Source organism: Oryctolagus cuniculus, chromosome 9, assembly GCF_051225735.1.
Source record: "Oryctolagus cuniculus isolate XC-2025 breed Fujian yellow rabbit chromosome 9, ASM5122573v1, whole genome shotgun sequence".
NCBI lineage: Eukaryota > Metazoa > Chordata > Mammalia > Lagomorpha > Leporidae > Oryctolagus > Oryctolagus cuniculus.
This window is the reverse complement of record NC_142875.1, coordinates 11,344,705-11,365,246: the sequence shown is the minus strand read 5'-3', so window position 1 is coordinate 11,365,246 and position 20,542 is coordinate 11,344,705. Positions and strand designations below refer to the sequence as shown.

General features: G+C 45.0%; 1 protein-coding gene across 2 annotated transcripts in view; it reads right to left on the bottom strand.

The window, feature by feature from the left end:
- The window catches only part of NALCN (sodium leak channel, non-selective), a 368,383-nt gene extending 349,073 nt beyond the window's left edge, over positions 1 to 19,310 (bottom strand). The window contains exons 1-2 of one of the 2 annotated variants that reach the window (XM_089303460.1): positions 19,194 to 19,310; positions 868 to 1,014 (exon numbers count right to left, since the gene is read on the bottom strand). In XM_089303460.1, coding sequence (XP_089159586.1) covers positions 868 to 975 — 108 coding nt within the window. In that variant the 5' untranslated portion in view covers positions 976 to 1,014; positions 19,194 to 19,310. Of the gene's footprint in view, positions 1 to 867; positions 1,015 to 19,068 lie in introns of both variants that reach the window. The other variant, XM_051849987.3, reaches the window with a different exon arrangement.
- Between the last annotated feature and the right edge of the window lie 1,232 nt (positions 19,311 to 20,542).

The window sequence follows — 20,542 nt, the reverse complement described above, 5'->3', positions numbered from 1 at the left end:
GGATTGAAACAATGAGAGCTCTCTCTGTCTGTTTGCCTGGCTGTTTCCCACTTTCTGTCTCTCAAATGAATTAATATTAAAAAGGCTTACGAAAAAGAAAGAAAAATACTGATTAGGGCAGGAAGAGCCCAGCAGATTCTCTGCCACAGTAGGGGAAAGACCAGCACTGACAAGAGGCCAACAGGTTACTTTGTTTCATTCCTTCAACATCTACTAGGAGTTTAACAATGAAATCAATCCTACTTTGTGTTGCAGAGCTGAGCTTCCAAGACTGAAGAATTTGCCATTTCCCTTTAGTTCTGGTTGCTATGCCTCCTGGTAAACAATGCTGCCCAGCAGAGCAGACCTGCCTCTCCGAGTTCTCATCAACTTAATTAGGCAGAGAAGGTGACAAAGTTCTTCAGAGACACTATGCACGATCTCATTAACCTTTACTTTTGCCCAAAACTTGTAGCTCAGAAGGAAACCTTTAATTCCAAAAATGCGCTTATCATCTCGCAGATTCAGGCTTGTTAAGGACAGTAAAGCAAAGGATGTTTGTGAAGAATTGGTCGCTCCTCTTGGAACCATCTGTGGTCAGAGTGGGACACAGTGACATCTCTACACTGTGTGCCTCTGAGCACACGTGCACAGCATGGGCAGGGGAGGGAACCAGACCCCCTGGCCTATCTTCCCATGCGAATAACTCACAGTGGCACTCATTCTTTTATCGAATCGTTCTCAACTTCCAGTAGTCAAGACTCATCTATATTCCGTTACAGCTCAAAGAGACATTTCAAAGCCAGTGGTCTATGATCTTCGAAGTTATGACTCAAATTTCCCTTCTACCAGCAGGTGCTCCTCCGTAATTTTAGAAAAGAAACTTACTGGCTTGTTAATCCAGAGGATGTCCGCATTGTCTGACAGAGACTCATCAGGACCGAAGTCAGCAACGGGCTGGGTTTCCACCCTGGAACTCTGCTTCCTTTTGAGCATGCTGAAGTTAGCTTGGGGGAGCAAGTGCAAAGCCAAAGTCTGCAGAAAGAAAGAGAGAGTTGTGTCTGTCACCTCAGCCATCTTTTCCCTTATCAAAGAGACTGAGTCCTCCATGCAGGTTTGTGCATCTGTAGTCTACACATGCGTACTGCTCTCTTGTGTAAATAAATGCATGTAAATAGACATTTTAAAAATAGGAGTCAAAGTTAATAAAAGCTTGATTTTTTCCCTCCCAACCCAATGGCGTAAAAGTTAGGTAAAGTACTTGGCCTCTTAGGATATACACTCTATTAGGGAAGTCTGAGATACAGGTCCATATACCCTCAGCAGTCTCCCCTCCAAGATAGCTTATGTCAGAAAACTGCTGACTGATCCAAATGAAATACCATGGTCCCCCTGGGATGTTGTTTTTGATATTGTAATAAGACACTCACAGTCATCTTTTAGTTGAATGGTGCTCCCAAGTTCATCTAATTATTCTCAGATTGGGGTGGAGGCCAGAGAGAATGCAACAGAACTCCCTCTAGATGAAGTTGTGATTAACTATTTCCAGCTACTGTGTAGTACATCTGTGAAATTCCACTAAAGACGAAGAGGATGTACAAACTTGGGACCTAAATTTTCAAAACTCTGGGGCCAGCATTGTGGCATAGTGGCCATATGGCCTTGTGTTCTGGCTGCTCCACTTCCAGTCTAGCTTGCCTGGGAGAAGGTGGCCTGGGAGAAGCAGCAGAGGATGGCCCAATTGTCTGGGCCCCTGCCACTCATGCGGGAGTTCCAGATGAAGCTCCTGGCTCCTGACTTCAGACGCCTACTGCTGGTGTTTGTGGCCACTTGGCGAGTGAACCAGTGGATGGAGGATTTCTCTGTCTCTCCCCCAACTCTGTAACTCGGCTTTCAAAAAAAAAAAAAAAAAAAAAAGAAAAGAAAAGAAATCTTAAAAAAAGGTAAGTTTACTTAAAAAAATTTATTTTGCTTGAAAGTGAATTGGAGGTAGAGCAGCCAGGACCTGCACTGGTGCCCATATGGGATGCTGGCAATGCAGGCAGCAGCTTAACCTGTTCTGCCACAAAGCCAGCCCCAATAAATCTTCAAAAATAAATAATAAATAAATTCTCACAACTTGTAGCCATCCACAGTCTGATGTACATGTCCCTACCCAACAGCTATCGCCACCACGTTCAGCGATTCAGCATTTGTTAGAGGAAGCCTGTCTGTATGTCTGTCCTTCAGGAAACAAATAGCAACCAAGTGTAATATAATGTGAGAAGAGGTGTTACAATGACAGGTGGAGTCTGATTACCTCTGAGTCTACACTAAGACTTCCCACTTGGGGTCAGGGTTATAGCACAGCAGGTTAAGCCACTGTCTGCAGTGCCGGCATCCTATACAGGCACTGGTTTGAGTTTCAGCTGCTCTGCTTCCAATCCAGCTCCATGCTAATGTCCTGTGAAAGCAGTGGAGGATGACCCACGTCCTTGGGCCTCTGTACCCATTTGAGAGAACTGGAAGAAGCTCTTTGCTTCAGCCTGGCTCAGCACTGGCTGTTGCAGCCATTTGGGGAGTAAACCAGCAGATGGAAGCGCTCTCTCTCTCTCTCTTTCAAATAAATAAAAAAAACATAAAGACTTCCCTTTTGGTTAACACCTGGATTAAGTCTTATAGGGAGAAGAGCTAACGTTTCAAGGTTTATTTTACGTTTGGGGCAATTAGAAATATAATTTGTTTAACTTTCAAAACAGACCTAACGCAGAAAATACCTAGTCTTTGTATGTATGCATAAGAAATTCCGATCGCAAGGCAGGTCAGAACTTGACCAAGACCACGCAAGCAAAACTGAAACTTCAAACAAGCTCTGTCTGATTACAAAGCATAAGGAGTTTGAGTTGACCTCGCTGAGCTGAGGCTCATTAGGGGAATTTCCAAAGGCAGGTAACAAAGAATGGCAGCCTTCAGGCAGTGCACAACAGTGGAAATGCCAGGCCAGGAAAACGCAGACGTTCTGATGCTGACAGGTCCACAGGCTATTCCTGGAGCTTCATGGATCTAGATGAGAAATCTAACCAAGGACAATGGGGTCTGCTCAGCCCTCAGTGGAGTGCAAGAACAAGAATGTGTTTGTAGTATGTGCAAATATGTGCAACTGCAGTTTTCACTGGGAAAGAGAACAGAACACAGAACGCTTGGGACAAAGCAGCTGCGAGTCCACTTTCCTGTTTGCAGCTCTACCTGTTGCTGTGTGTTCCTTGATCCACCTGGATGGCTGCTGCTGCCGCTCCCTCCGACAGGAAGCAAGGCCAACTGGCTTCACAATGTGCCAGGTATGCCCAGTCTGATATTGCCCTGGACACTGGGTTTTGCAGTTGGGTTGCACTGATTAAATTTATGTACCTAATTGGAGTCTGGGACTCTTGACATCCTATGTCACTCTATGCAGAGTATTCAAATGACGCAGTTATCAGATTTACTGTGGGGAGAAAACATCTGGTGGCCTCAATTTGGGATGCTTCTTGAATGACACTCTCCTAAGACTGAAAGCAAAATCTTTAGGAAATCCTTCAAGATGATATAATACAGATAAAGAAGCCAAAGAGTCAAAGAGTTCAAAAATTTTACAGTTGTTGTAGACCTGGACACAGGCCCCTTTCCACTAAGCTAATGAAGACTCATGGGTATATGAATACCATGTACCTCTTAATATCAATATAACACTTGAAGCAAAATGGAGCTTTGATTATTGATTTGTTCATTGAGAAAAGCACACATCCATGATTTTTTATCTATTTTTAAAATCTCCACTTGGCTATATTTGTCCCGTCAAAACAGTGCAGCTATCAGTGAATGACATTAGCTGTCATTCACTTGACCTGCTGTCAGGAAGCCACCAAATCAGAGCGTCCATGAAATGATGTGCCTAAGCTCCAGGGAAACCTGGTGAATCCTTGCACACATTACAACACAAAAATTGCTTCTGAGTCACAGAAATCCTGACTGATTTAATAACTCTAACTACAACATAAAGTATTCAAACAGTAAAGTGAATGAATTACAGACATTAGGAATCTAAAATTAGTTTGAGGCAGTGGTTGTAATGATTTTCCTATATACACAGAAATGTTGTTTTACACTGTCATATTGAGTCAATAGAACTGAGCACTGAAAGAGCTATTATTCCCTGATAGGGACCAGGAGGGATATTTAAGTTTCCTAGGTAAGCTCAATATTTTGATAGGAAATGGCTTTGTATATCTTTGCCTTATCACCATTATATATTTATAAGCTGCCTTTTCTGTTTACTGCAGTGTCCCTGATAAGACAGTGCATTACGTTTGAAAAATGTGGCTTCCCAACAGCTTTTTCACACTTATTAAAAGTAGCTGCTATTTAAAGAATTCAATATTGGGAGAGAGTGGCTCAGTTACAATATGTTCATTGATAAATCTTTCACTCAGAAGCAACTCATAGCAACTCAGGGAGAAAACATATTCTGGTTCATTGCTCTCTTTTAAATGGTTAAGATCCAGGTTTTCATTCTATGATAGCAATTTGGTCTCTACTGACATATGTTGATACTTTACTATTTCATCCCAGTGCTTCTTGATCAAGCGAGAATGAAAATATTCTGTTCAGCTTTCATTAACTGTGAGGTGCTTGCAACACAATAGCTCATCTCTTATCCTTCCAACTCTCTGGGTCTCTATTAAAGTCTTTAGAATCTTCTAAATTTGATTTGCAGCCTGTCCTTTTGTGGCTGTCTCGCCTCTGCATTTAACCCCTTAAATGATCATCTGTTCTGGTAGTTTCTATTCCCATGTGTTGGTGTCTACTCTTATTGAGTCATGGATTCTCGGATACGGGGGTGCTGCACCCACACCATGATTACTTAAAATACAACAGGAAAAACTTTCATTCCTTCCTCTCCTGTGCCAGAACCTACTGCCCTGAACTCATTGCTTCCCCCACCTGTGGCTGAAATGACCACAAAAGATTCTCATCACAGTTTCTCAGGAGCGAGTACTTTTACTTTTTCTTCATTCCATGTAAACACAATGGTCCCTTTCATTTTACCCCTATTTCAAGGTTTCTTTCTAGGACAGACCTCATGCCTCTTACATTCTCTCATTTATATAAAACTCAACTTCCCACATAATCGTTTCAGTTGATGCAGAAAAAGCACTTGACAAAATTCAACAGCCCTTTGTGATAAAAAAAAAAAAAAACTTTCAACACAATAGGTACAGACAAAATGCGTGTCAACACAATAAAGGCCATAAAAGACAAACTCACAGCTGACATCATACTGAACTGGGAGAAGTTGAAAGCTTTTCCTTTAATATACGGATTAAGTCGAGGATCCCTACTCTCCACACAGCTACTCAACAAAGTACTGGAAGTTCTAGCCAGAACAAGGAGGCAGGAGAGAAGAAAAAAAGGACAGCAAAACTGGAATGGATGAAGTTAAATAGCCCTTATTCGCAGATGACAGGATCTTACATATATAAAACCCTAAAGACTCAATAAAAAAAAACACACTAGAATTAATAAATGAATTCAGTGAAGCTGCAGGATACAAAATCAATGTATGAAATCCTCAACATTTCTATACACTACTAGTGAACTATCTGAAAAAATAATAAGAAATAACTAAAAATAAAGAAAAAAAGAGAAAACAATCCCATTCATTTCAGTAGCTACAAAGAAAACCAAAATACAAGGGAAAAATTTAATTGAGGAAGCATAAGGTTTCTATATGAAAGCAAAACATTGAAAACAAAATTGAAGAAGAAATAAGGAAGTGAAATATATTCTGTGTTCATGGATTGAGAAAAATGATTATTAAAAAAAGCAACCTCCCAGGCCGGCGCCGTGGCTCAATAGGCTAATCCTCCACCTTGAGGCGCCGGCACACTGGGTTCTAGTCCTGGTCAGGGTGCCAGATTCTGTCCCAGTTGCCCCTCTTCCAGGCCAGCTCTCTGCTGTGGCCAGGGAGTGCAGTGGAGGATGGCTCAAGTGCTTGGGCCCTGCACCCCATGGGAGACCAGGAGAAGCACCTGGCTCCTGGCTTCGGATCAGCGCAGTGCACCAGCCTCAGTGTGCCGGCCATGGCGGCCATTGAAGGGTGAACCAACAGCAAAAGGAAGACCTTTCTCTCTGTCTCTCTCTCTCACTGTCCACTCTGCCTGTCAAAAAAAAAAGAAAGAAAGAAAAAAGCAACCTCCTAACATTCTGATACAGTCTGTCTTGAGATCCAGGAAACCTCAGCCTACCATCTTGTTTTTCATTCTCATTCATTCATTCAGTTACACAATAAATATTATGCACCCACTATGGTATCAGGCACTGTGGTAGGTGCTGAATATGAAGCAATAAACAACAAAGGCATCCTTAAGTTCGCAAATGACCTCCTTTGTTTAACCTTAGATTGCAAGGTCACTAAGTCCCAGGGATTTTCACTTGCACTTCCTTTGACATTTATAGTCACATACTCCACTCCAATTAGCTGGATGTATCATTATTCACCATCTCTCTCTCAACTACTCCTTGCCTTTATTACAATTGTGTGCTTTTTGTTATCTGCTGCCAATCCCATCTCATTTGTTCATTCTTCCCTGATTTAATGCATGGAGAAATTGTGTCTCTGTGTGTAATTTACTTGTTATGAGTTAAAGATTTAATATTTGAGATGTGAAGTGTAAACAAGAGAAATATACCATTTAAGTAAACTCATAGCATTTATTTTATTCTAAAAAGTCTCCAAGGACAGCAGAAGTCAAGATTTAGTTTTGATCATTAGGTGTCATTAGAGTTGTCAACATAGCAACATCAATAAGCAATCCCCTGATCACACCTGGGCACAGCTAAGAGTGCCAATGAAATTGTTTACCTGTTGTCCTATTCACAACACACACACACAGTTAATGGTAGGCTTTTTATACCATTGCTTAGTATCTATTTTACAATTTGAGAAGAAAATTGAGAAAATAAATGTTCAATAATATCCTTGCTTGCTCCAAGCTTTTACTGTCACGTCTTTGGAAGAGCAACCACTATTGCTAATATAAGTTTTTAATTCATTTATGCTTACAAAATTGCTTTCATAAAAGAAGGCCCAAAATATATCTGGTCACTTCCTTCCTACAGTTCCTACAATGTGGCAGGTAATATGTCTAATTTAAAGGTAGAGCAACTAATTAATTAAAGGAGAGAGTCTCTCATGATGTACTTAGTCTTCGGCTTCCACCCAGGGGTTTTCTTACTCATTTATTCCCCAATTACAAGCTCCATACCACCTCTGTGGGTGAGGGACATGCGTCAGTTGAGTCCCAGCATGCCTCTGTTCTATCAGGCAAAATAAACCTTTTGACTCAAGCTAGAACAGCTGACTGGTGCTCTGGGAGACCTCGAATACCTACACCTTAACGTCAAGTCAAATTATAAGGAAACAATTCTATTTTCATTAACAAAACCATGCTGGGCCGGCGCCGCGGCTCACTAGGCTAATCCTCCACCTTGTGGCACCAGCACACCAGGTTCTAGTCCTGGTCGGGGTGCCAGATTCTGTCCCGGTTGCCCCTCTTCCAGGCCAGCTCTCTGCTGTGGCCCGGGAGTGCAGTGGAGGATGGCCCAAGTGCTTGGGCCCTGCACCCCATGGGAGACCAGGAAAAGCACCTGGCTCCTGGTTTCCGATCAGCGCGGTGCGCCGGCTGCAGTGGCCATTGGAGGGTGAACCAACGGCAAAGGAAGACCTTTCTCTCTGTCTCTCTCTCTCAACTGTCCACTTTGCCTGTTTAAAAAAAAAAAAAAAAAACACCATGCTGGTTCATTGTAGAAAAGTGAAAGCCACCAGGAATTCTACTTGTAAAGATTAATCATTCTTGTAAAGCATTTGTTGAGCAAATACTTTGTGTCAGCCATTGTTTAAGGGACTGCAGACAAAGTAAGGATCAGATATGGTCTCTCTCCTCCGGGAAGTTTCTTTAGCTGGGAAGTTTCTCTCCAATGGGACATGAATGGAATCTCTTTTAGGACCTGCCTGGGCATATATGTATATGTATATGTATATGTACATATATATGCCTGGGCATATACATTTCTCCATGAATACATTTATTTTTAAATAGTTGCTTCCACATCATTTTGTAACCAGATTCTTTTCATCTTGCAGTATCATGTGAACATTCTTCTCCATCAATAAAGATGTATGCACAGAAAATCCACATAAATACCCCCTCAAACATCAGTGCCCCTCCCTTTATCTTCCACGCATAAGATCATTTACATTCTTTAATGTACAAGGTCTTGTGAGGTAAACAGATACAAGCACATCTTTCCAGATTATGTTCACAATGTTTAATTTGTATCTGAGCAAGTTGTCTCCTTACATTTAGGGAGGCCATTGAATTTGATGTTATCATCTGTTGACTTCAGATTTACGATCTTAGCTCTTATTTCAAGTATTTTTGCCCACCTCTGTTTTCCTTAAATGGCCACAGAACTCAAAATAGCAAACCCTTAGTATCTATTTCAATAACAGCATCTTGCCTTTTCTCCCTCTCTCTACAAGGGGGCTTCACAAAGTTTGTGGAAATATGGAATGGAAAGATATCTTTATCGTTTTGCGTACAAGGTTGAAATCCAAGCATACGTCAGAGCACCTCAGTGCAAACCTGATAACCAAAGGGGATGCTCGTTCATGATGCAGACACAGCAGAAGGTCATCGTTTTCATAAAGCCAGACGGTTCACTACATTTGCTGAATTTCTTCTCAGAACACATGTCCATTCTGGGCAAATGAGCAACGCATTTTACGTTGTATGCCATAGTTCAAATTAGGAAAACCACCCTACAGTTTTGTCTTCTTTTCTTCTCTCCAGTATCCTCTCTCCTGCTCCACGCCTCATTGTTCCGGCTCACTCACCCTCCCGGAACCCCAGGACACCATTGAGCATCAGAGCCTTGGACGCCTTCCCTCTCTCTGCCTGGTGACGTGTCCTCTCATTGGATCGTGAATGGCTGAAACCCACCTTCCTTGAGCCCAGATCATCTGTACCCCTGCACAGAGCCCAGATGAGTCTGCCTCTCCTTCCAGGAGGTCATGTGTGAGCCTCCACAGCCTCCAGACTGGGACACACAGCACTATCCCAAACTAAAGCCCAGCAACCCTTAGTCTCCTGTATAATGGCTGCTCCATGACTGCATTTTGACTTTCAATGAAAAAAACAAAAACCAAAAATCATTTACGGGAACATGCTGAAGACAGACTCTGGCATGAAACTGAAAGCTATCCCCTAATCACAATGCTTTGTCTAAAGGAAACCAACTTTTAACAGCACAAACACACAAGTATACATGCATGCACATATGCACATACATACACACGTGACCAAGTTTAGGGGCACCGAAGTGCCCATTCTAAAACACCGATCTTATTGGTTGCCTTCTTCCCTGCAAGGTAGAAACAGACGCCTTCCACTAAACTCATCTACTTGGGGGCTTGTTATGTGCCAGGCTGTTTTAAGCAAGTAATACATTACCTCCCTCAAGCCTTGTAAGAATCATTTCACAGACGAGGGAACTGAGACAAGTGAGCCAGCCTGTGAACCCACACAGTGTGGCTTACAGAACTATCGAGCGGAAAATCAAACATACTATGCAATTTCCTCTTGTTAGAGGAAAAACACATTTCGATGTATTTTAATAATCCAACCTGGTGATGACAAAGTCTCTGAGCATCAGTTATTGGTTGGGAAAATAGTACAGCATTTCTCATCTCCTAAAATTGAATCCACTTCTATTTCATAATTTATTTTGCAGTTTTTATAGTTTTTCGCTACATATTATAAAAGTATATATTTTTTTTCCAGGAAATCCTCAAACATTTCATGAAATCCTTGTCTAAATGGTCCTTCCACTTTTCCAGAGCTATTATCCATTCACTTAACCCTTTTCCCTAGGGTGAATCTTAGAAATACCATGCTTTCATTTTTCTATAAATTAAAAAAATGAGAAAAACACATCAACTAACTCCTATATGATAATCCTACATCATTTACTAAAGAAATGGATTTCTTCATTTCTTACAATGACAGATTTCTTAATTTCATAGACTTCATTTTAGTCCCATAAATTCTCCACCGAATATATTAAGAATGGGAAAATTAGAGAGTAGATTCCATTTATGATATGTGGCCAAAAGAATATGTTTTTCCAACAGAGATTGTACTAGGGCAACAAGAAGGCATGTGTATGTATATATATATATATATATATATATGTATTATCGAGAGAGAGAGAGAGATTGGATACAGATTTTTTTCAGAGCAGTCCATCTGTCACACTCAAACTCCAAAGCCCAGGCCACAGTCAGTATCATCATTTTGTTATGCTACTGTTCTCCTCTCTTCCAACAAGGAAGGAGAGACCAAATGAATGTTACCACTCAGAAGGTGCTAAGGTGTGGCTATCTGTTCACTGCAAACAACTACAGAACCTGAACCTTGCTGGTGAGAACGTGTCGGGCTGCCATGAGACACCGTCAGCTCCTTTCCAAGGAATGGAAATACCCTCAGAATGGAGGAGCACACACGCGGAAGATCACAGGAATGAGGGCAGACTGACTTCCAGCGGGAACGTTTATTAATGCTCTGGAAGCTGCCTGTATCTTTACGCGTTTGATCATCTCCCAGGTTGAGTGACGTCCATAAACTCTGCATAGCAGAACAGAGGCAAGCACAGGCAGCAAGTATTTTTTTTTACTTGAAAGATGACAACAAACATTTCATGCAAGCTTACTCCTCCATGTCATGAACTATTCCCAGCACTTAACACCACTCTGAAACAGTTTTTGATATTAGCTACACTATAGGCTAAAGCCCGTGGCAGACATTCCCAGATCCACGTGAGTTGGGATCGAGTTTAGAATCCAAGTCTGAGGTTTGTTCTGTTGGGAGAATGGAGACAAGAAGGGGTGGGAGTGCAGAGAGAACTGGCAGAGAATTTTATTCTTAGTTTTTAGCCCTATGAACGTTCATATCTTCCAAATGTTTTGCAATGACCATGTGCTTCACTTACTGTGGGGAGCAACTCGGACTAGACTGTTACTGGAATTAAGACTTATTCTATGCATCTGCTCTCCCACAATATGGCGCTGAGAAGGGAGAAACAGCTTCTACGCAGCTGCCTCCAGTTCAACCAATAAACAGCAGGACCTACTCCTGATTGGAGGAGAGCAGCGTACTCGGCGTGTGGGTAGCAGAGTTGGGATTGGTGGAAGAGGACTATAAAGGAGGAGAGAGACAACATGCACCAGGAACATCTAAGAGGAACATCTATCTGAAGGAACACCTGTGCAGCCCCCGAGAGAGCCGGCCGGCGGTGTGCCGCTCCCCCGCGGAAGTGGGGAAAGTGGCAGGGGGAACCGCCCTTCCACGGAGGTGGAAGGATCGGTAGCCAACCCGGGAAGGACCAGCAGCAAACCCGGGGAGGGCCAAGCAGACGAAAGAACAATGCAGGGTTTAGTGTCGTTCTTCCACGAAGACGGGGAGCGACATAATGGTGCCGTGACTCGGACATGAAGCCTAGGCAGGGTTTTGTGTCATTCCTCCACGAAGAGGGGGAGCAACAACTTACCATTTGTCTTTGGAACTGAAAATATTAACAATTTAAGATTAAACGGCTCACACCTGACATCTACTGAGGGTTTACCCTGAGTGAGGCTAAGAGCTCTGCCTCATTATTATCCCCACTTCTCCCCATGCCCCAGGAGGCAGTGTCTCTGTTTTCCTATTTTGCGGATGAAACTGAGGTCTGGATAAAGCAGGTGCCTTCGAAGGGCTCACATCACAGGTCTGTGGCAAGCCACGAGGGAGCCTGGTCTCTCTGATTTTTTGCCCCCGTGATAATCTGCTGTCCGCATCTTTCAATCTGATCATTCTAAGGCAAAACGAGACCTTCTTCCTTTCCAGAAAGAGACAGAGACGGCAGTCTCTGAATTCCTGCCTCTCCACATCTAAGGGATGAAACTCAATTAGAGCGCACCTGCCTGAAGCCTGCGATGCCAGTTCTTCCGGGTTCTCCAGGGAGCCTGGCCGCAGTCTCAGGGGGATTCCTGCTTATGAACTTTAATGGGCCGGCTGCATCTTCCCCTCTAATCTGGCCTCTGCGTGGAGGAAAGGCCGTTCAGTTGTTTTCTCTCTTAAAGGCAGCCTGGAGTCCTACGTCTCCCTTGGCAACATAGCAGAGAACATCATGTTAGCAGCAGAACTAAGACATCATCGAAATTTTGACCCCTGAGGGTCAGAAGTCTGTCTCCACAACTAACAGCCGCCTCCTTTTCCTCTGCAGTCATAGCATTATGGGGCCGATTCTGTCTGATGGAAGTAAACGCCCTGAGTGGGCTGATTGTTTTTCCTCCTCTCTCTCTTTCGAATGTCACTTTTCTTTTGGGACACGTGCACGACTCTGTCCTGGCCCACACAGAGCCAAGATGGAGCCTTGCAAAAACAAAACCCTGTGGGCAGGGCCCTGTCCCAGCAGGACCGCAGTGGCCACACAAGAGGGGTGACCACAGAGAGGAAGTCGAACATTTCAAAGGACCAGCTCCATAAACGGGCTCTTTTCTCTCTTCCCTTTGTCAACACCCTGATTACAAACAGAAAATGATTTCCCACTTTTTATACAGAGCCTGTTTTCTAAAACCCAAAGAAAAGCAGCATGTCACTCTTTGCTGGATCTTTCTTTCAAGACCCCCAAACAGTGTTGTTACTTCGCCAAGGATTCTGTTCTGTCTCATTTTGTATTGTGGAAAATGGAGTTTTCTTGGACCTTTAAAAATCCTTTGTAAAGGAGCACAGGATTGGGGCTGGCATTGTGGCATAGCAGGTAAAGCCGCCGCCTGCAGTGCCAGCATCCCATATGGGCACCAGTTCTAGTCCCAGCTGCTCCACTTCCAATCCAGCTCTCTGCTATGGCCTGGGAAAGCAGTAGAAGATGGCCCAAGGCCTTGGGCCCCTGCACCCATGTGGGAGACCCGGAAGAAGCTCCTAGCTCCTGGCTTCGGATCAGTACAGATCTGTCCATGGCAGCCAACTGGGGAGTGAACCAGAGGATGGAAGACCTCTCTTTCTCTCTCTCTCTCTTCTCTGCCTCTCCTTCTCTCTCTGTGAAACTCTGACTCTCAAATAAAAAAATAAATAAATCTTAAGGGGAAAAAAAGGAGCACAGGATGGACTCCAGTTTTCCAGTAACCTCTGGTCACCCACCTTCTGTGCCCAAGCTAAAGTGGCCCAACACTAGGACAGCAAATGAGGTTGTGTTTGTATTTTTGTGACCTAAATCTTGGTACTATTTGAGTTTTATTTCATAGGGGTAAGAACATTTAACATGAGAGCTACACTCTTAAACAGATTTTTAGGTGCACAATGCAATGTTGTCAACTAGAGGCACACTGGACACCTCAATAGAATTTGTCTTGCATAATGTGAACTTTATACCCACTGATTTGTGTCTCCCTTGGCCCCTGGAAATGACTATTCTACTCTCTGCTTCTATGCATTTGACCATTTAGATATGTATTGACTATAAATCGAGGTAATCAGGTTGTGCATATAGGTTAAGCAGCCTCTCTCAGACTCTATTTAGAAAAGTCAATCTGCTTAACAAGCCCTTGTCACTCTCTCCAAGTTCACAAAAGACACACACTTATATATTTTTGAATTATTCTAGCTACAACAGAGGTGTAGGAAATTTTCTAAGAATGCCAGGGTTAAATGTCACCACAGGTCGATGGTGTGATCTTGTAAGAAATTAAATTTCCTCTCTCAGAGCAGTCTCTACAATTTTTGCCCATCCTCCGTGAGTATGGAGACTTCAAAGTTTTCCTCGCACAGCAGTCCAGTGACGGGTGTTTTATTTGATGAGTTGCTACTGTCAACATGATGGAAAGTTGGAAAAAGAGGTATCTATTTTATTGTGGTCGCTCAATGTTGTAATATGAATCTGCGAAGGTGAGACAAAGAAAGTGGATAGTTCAGATCAGTGGTTTCTAAAGCCTGCTATGTAATTAAATGTTACGGAACACCAAAGATAGATATTTTTTGCGATTGCTTAATTCTGTAATGTGATTCTACAAAATTTTGACAAAGAAGATGTATGGTTTATTTATTTATAGTAAAATCTGTATTTATTTTCATTGTGTTTGAAAGGCAAACAGAGATTTTCTATTCAGTAGTTCACGCCCCAAATGCCCACAACAGCCAGGGCTGGGCCAGACTGAAGCCAGGAGCCCAGAACTCAGTCTGCGTCTCCACACAGTTGGCAGGGACCCAAGGACTTGAGCCATTACCTGGCACCTGCTTAGCTGGAAGCAGGATCAGTCGCAGAGCTGGGACTCGAACTGCCAAGGGATCCACGGATCCCAGGCAGCTTCTTCACCACTACGCTGGACAGCTCCCTCTAATTATTTTTTGAACTGCTGTTCTGATATTTACTTACTTTTTGCCTCAACTTTTTCTTTGTTGATTTGGTAGTCTTTGCCTAGTACATGCATCTTCACCTTTTTATTTTCCACCTTTGACTCATATTCAGTATCACCAGAGAATAAGCTTGTGACTTTTTTAGGACTACACATTTTCAAGATATTATTTTACTGTTTCCTGATAATTCTGGAGAGGATGTTTGAAATCAGTTTATATTTTCCCTTCATGGATAGGTAAGTTTTTAAAAACACTTGGTCTGATGCCGATGAAATACTTTTTATTATTCTTAAAATGCAAAATGTTCACCAGACGTTAGCTCTGCTTTATTAATTTTTCCTGGTACATATAACCTAATCTGTATATCTGGGTTTTTTTAATCTAAAAGTAAATGTGACCTCTCCTTTCATCTGAAACATGGCTGTGTTCCACGTGCTCTGATCTCTCTGTTAGGGAGAGCATTTATTTGTGTGTCTGTTGGCTGTCTTCCACTCATATCACCCTCTTCCCAAACAAAGTCCTGTTTCATCTTTTTCCTTTGCATAATTAATTCTTGCTCCTCAACAGTACTATACGAAGCCTTTGGCCTTTCATACTTCCAGTTTTTCTCCAATCCCTGCCTTGATCTTGGCTTCTGCACAAGGTTAATCCCTCCCCTGGTGCAGCTGTGACTGCTCTGGGATCTGCTGCAGAAAATGCTTTTGAACCCAGCACCCGTGCTAGCCACAGCCCAGCCCAACTTCAGCCTTCACTCCTTGCTGGTAGGGGTTCGTCGGGAGCGCTCCCGTGCCACTCACACAGGAAGGAAACTGTGAACTCAAACTTAGTTTTACCCATCGGTGCAATTCCAGGTCCACGGAATCCACCAGAAGTGCAATGGATTTTACAGCCTGGGAACTAAATGTGCTCTTCCATTAGCTGTGGGTGTACAGATTTCTCACTACATGAATTGCTTTGATCCTTTATTTGAAGTCTAAGTAGGAAAGCAAAAAGCAAAATAAAACTCCTGAACGAACCAGCCATCTTCCCTAAAAGATCTGGCATTTACTTCCTTTTTGCCCCCCTACGCTTTCAACTTCTAAAGTATTCCTACTTTGGTTTTGCTCTAAAAAGGTGCTTTTTATCATCTGTTTTTCAGATGCAATTGTGAAAGGTCAAATCTTTATATAGCGCAAAGGTCATAAGCCCACGTTATTATTTTATCTTCTTTTATTCCTGTAAAGGGGAAAAGTGTTCCAGAAATACTAAAAAAAAGGGGGGGGGGAGCGTGTGGGGGCAAATTTACTTCTAAAGGATTTTAAGCATATTATTCAAAATTATAATCTGAATTCTTTAGAAAGCCCATTTGAAGACTGATATATAGGGACATATATGTATAAACATATAATCTATACATAAGCATTTAGATACTTCCTTTTCAGAAATATTATTTCAATTTAGCATTTAAAAAGCATCAAATGGAAACACATAATCACTATAACAATTTATTAGGACACGGTTTAGGATGGTAAAAAATTGGAAGGAGAGCAGAAAATGTTCAATGATAGAAGCAGGGATATATATGTGAGGCTATATTCTCTGTGAATAGTGTTATAACCATCTGTAAAGTTTAAGTAAGAAAACTATACAGATATTAAAAGTGCTTATGATAAATTTAAATGGAAAAAACCAGTATAAAAATTATACAACACCTTGACAACAACTAAATAAAATCAAGTTCTTAAAAAGACTACAGAATAATGTGGCCATTTGTTTTAGGTGGTCAGAAATACGTGTGAGTAGTCTCTTCTCTAAAACTCTATGATCCTTATTTTAAAATTCAAAAGTAAATTAAAAACTGAAGTTGTTTCATGGAACGTGCTTTGTAGGTGTACACGCCTCTCGGGCAGGTCCTTTGAGACGTAAGAATCACGGGATTGCAGCCTCTAACTCAGAGATGTCAGCAGCACTTCGGGAGGCAGTTCAGCGTCGTTAACGCCAAAACCACAGTTTCCAACCCAGAATCAGAAGATGAGACATCTCACTGTGCATCCATCTACCTGCTCACCTATTTGTCTTTTCTAACAGATTTTTAGGGCCCAGGTCAACTTCTTTTTCTCTCTGAACTCCCAGCTCAGTGCTTGGGTTATACTAAGGTTTTGGTACAGACACGATTTTTTTCCTTCACAGACTTGAAATCCATTTGCAACTCTTTTCCCCTGGGATAAATTTATACACTCATCAAAATTCCAAAATCATCCTGGTGTCGCTGATTATGCTATAAAACAAATGTGCACATGGGTGCACAGGTACCCAAGCATACGTAAACACTCACATTCAGAAAAGAGAAAGAAGCAACTAAAACACAAGAAATGCTATACCCAGAGCAGAAGAAAATGCTACTTAAAATTGCATTTCAGGGGGCCACTGTGGTGGCATAGCGGGTAAAGCTGCTTCTGGCATCCCATATGGATACCAGTTCATGTCCCGGCTGCTCACTTCCCATCCAGCTCCCTGCTAACGGCCCAGGTGCTGGGGTCCCTGCTACTCACTTGGGAGACCTGGAAGAAACTCCTGGCTCCTGGCTTCTGTCTGGCCCACCTGCGGCTGTTGTGGCCATTTGGGGAGTGAACCAGTGGATGAAAAGTCTGTCTCTCTCTTTCTCTCTCTGTAACTCTGTCTTTCAAATAAGTAAATATATCTTTTTTAAAAATGTCATTTCGGTGAACTACAAACAAATGATACTTTTTGAAGAGGTTTTTCTTCTTTCTTTTGAAAATACATTTTTTGCTCTTTTAATAATCTCATAACAAAGGCTAAAACTTTACTGCCACCATCCCTCTTCCACTTCTGTAGTTTCTTTCTTTCTCTCTCTCTCTCTCTCTTTTTTTAGGCCTATTTATTTGAAAGAGTTACATAGAGAGAGAGGAGAGGTAGAGAGAGAGAGGTCTTCCATCTGCTGGTTCACTCCCCAATTGGCCGCAACAGCTGGAGCTGTGCTGATCCGAGGCCAGGAGCCAGGAGCTTCTTCCGGGTCTCCCATGTGGGTGCAGGGGTTCAGGGACTTGGGCCATCTTCCACTGCTTTCCCAGGCCACAGGAGAGAGCTGGATCGGATGTGGAGCAGCCGGGTCTCGAACCGGCACCCATATGGGATGCCGGCGCTTCAGGCCAGGGCGTTAACCCACTGCGCCACAGCGCCGGCCCCTCACTTCTGTAGAGTTTCTAGTGTGGTCCTCATCAGTTACAGGACAAGTATTCACCAAGCTGTCACTTCTTCTATGAGCACATAGGAGGGTCCAGTGGGCTTCTTCACTTGTTAGTCTCATTCCAGCACCCGATTTTCCCCCTCACACCATTTGGTTTTAGCAATAGCTGGGCTAAAATACACTATGGAAGAATGAAAACCCCAACATAAGAAAGCATAAACCCAGCATAATACAGAAGGCAAGCCAACCGCTGAGGAAGCGGCATTGTGACGCTGTTGTGCAGAGCTGAGCACAGGAGCTGAACGCTTGGAGGTGAATATTCAGTCTGCACCCTGGCCCTATGCACCTGCTTCTGGCATTAGGGGCGCAGTCCACGACCTCTGCTCCCACACGACATCAAATCACAGTTGCAGCCATGAAAACTTGAATCGTAAACGTGAGAACAGCCACCTGTTAATTTTTAATACCACCCACAGACACGGGCATCGTTAGCCCTCCGTTCACCCATTTTTTTTCATCACCAGGAAATTCGGGCCTGGCTGATGACCCCACACACCAAGGAGATGGAGACCTGCCTAGGCCTGAGCCCTAATGATACCGTCCCTTACCCACCGTGCCTCTAACTGGAAGGTTTGTGCGATGGGGTTTCAGGACCTCGGAGGCATCACAGCACCCTAAGGAGGGGTGTTGGAGTCAGCCCTAGAACCTCTTGGTCACTGTCCTTAGCTGCCTCGGGACTCCAGCCAGGCAGTCCAGGCTGGGCCCTCAGAGGTTCGGTGACAAAATGGTGTTGCTTTGTCCGGATACTGCTCCGGGCTTACTGTGCGGCCACCCTGATGACAGCTGTTCAACAGGGCCGACTGACAAAACCAGGGATATTCAGCAATCCCTGGGCGCACGAGGGTGGCACAGGGAAGAGCCAGGCCCCAGAACCCTAGGGCTCCTCTAGAACCCGCTGGAGTAGCACTGGTCCCCGCCCTGCACCTGCGTGTTCGCCCTGAGGTTACCCAGGCAGTGGCCCAGGCCCGAGGAGCCGCGGTTAGCCCAGCGCATCCTCCTCAACCCCAGGCACCTGCCCCTCATCCCCAGCCTCAACACCTGCTACAACGGGGGAGGCAGGCCCCAGGGCTGGCCGGCCCTTGGCTCCCCAGGCCGACCGAGGCGCATCCCACAGCAGGAGCCCCGGCAGCCGGGGCGCAGGAGCAGGGAGGGCGCACCGCGGCACCGGGGTCCCCCTTCCTCGCTCCGCCACAGGGCTGGCTGGGTGGGGACGCGCCTCTCCCCCACCCCCACCTCGCCGGGCCCGCGCCCCCTGCTCCCTCTCGCACTCCCAACGTTCCCGCCCCGCCTGGGCCCAGCCCCTGCGCATCCCGGGCCTCCCGCGCGGTGCACGGCCGCACCGCCGCTTCCCAGGCGCCGGCGGCAGTGACCAACCTGTAACCCCAGCGCTCAGAGCGGTCATGGTGCCCGCGGGCGGCGGCGGCTGCGGCGGGCGGGCGGGCGCGCGGGATCCGTGCCAGGCGCGGCGCCCACAGCGGGCGGGGACGCGGGCCCCTCACCTACGGCGGCTCCGTCGGCGCGCTCGGCCCGGCCGGGCCGCGTTCGGCGCGTCAGTCAATCCCGCCGGAGCGGGGCGGGGAGGGGCGGCGAGGTGTTGAGGGGTTCAGGGATTTTTTTAGTTGGCTTTGCTGCGCGGGCTGCGGTGATGCCCAGGGCTGCGCGGAGGGCAAGGCCAAGGAGGCTGCGCTGCAGCTGGCGGCGAGCGCACGGGTCGGAACCCGCGGGGCCTCTCTCCGGCGGCCACCGGCAAATCAGTGTCACAGCAACAGCTGGGCGCTGCGGGGCCGGCGCTCTCAGGCTCACCGGGCGCCCGGTGCACAGGGGCCGGGCGTGCGCGGGTGCGCGCGAGGCCACCGCGTGGAGGCCCCGGCCCGGTGTGCGCGCGTGGGTCCCGCCGGAGGCAGCACCCCAGGATGCGGGCCAGCGCCTGCCTTGCAAAGCCTTCTAAATGTGTCTGCGTTTTCCCTGAAAATTGAAAGGTGCTGTTCAGTGCATGAGGCTTATAACCCACTCCCCGATTGTCAGGCACCCCATGCCTCAGGGGGTCGGCGGGTTTAGGGAAATCTCGACTCCTAAACGCCAAGCTCAGATCTAGGGGACAGCCCTCCCCTCACACTCAGCCCCACTCTAAAAGGTTGGCCTCAGGCCTGGCATCTTGCCCCGTAGTCAGATATTAAAATCGATGAGGAGCTCCTGAGCAGAGATTCAAACATCCCGCAGAGACACACGAATTAGGGGAGAGAGAAAGCCGAATGAAGCTCCCCTGAAAGAGAACTCCTAGACAGTTGTCAGCGACTGTTGTACCCCAAGGGGTGGAAGTAAATTGTACACAATTTTTGAAATGTGTTTTCTGGTTACAAATGTTTCAGTTACCATCTAAAGACATCTATTCCCAATCCATTCATACTCACAATCCATATTAGCACTCTTCTGTTTAAAAGACGCTTTTTAAAATTTTTTTTGTCCTTATTTGAGAAGGGGAGCGAGAGAGAGAGAGCAAGAGAGAGAGCCACCCACAGAGAGCTCCCATCCTGTGATTCACGATCCATATGCCCACGCAGCCAGGGCTGGACCAGGGAAGAAGCCGGGGCCAAGGCTCAATCTAGGTCTCCCATGTGGGTGGCAGGAACTCAATTGCTTGACCCATTACAGCTGCCTTCCAAAGTCTGCATTAGCAGAGAGCTGGAGCCAAGACATGAAGCCAGGTGTTGAACCCTAGCAATCTGAAAGGGCCTGTGGTGCCCTAGCCTCTGTCATAACCACTAGGTTAAACTCCAGCTCCCAAAACAAAGTTTGTAAAGGAATTGGGATTTCATGACATCAAGAACTATGTGGGCTTTTTTTTCAT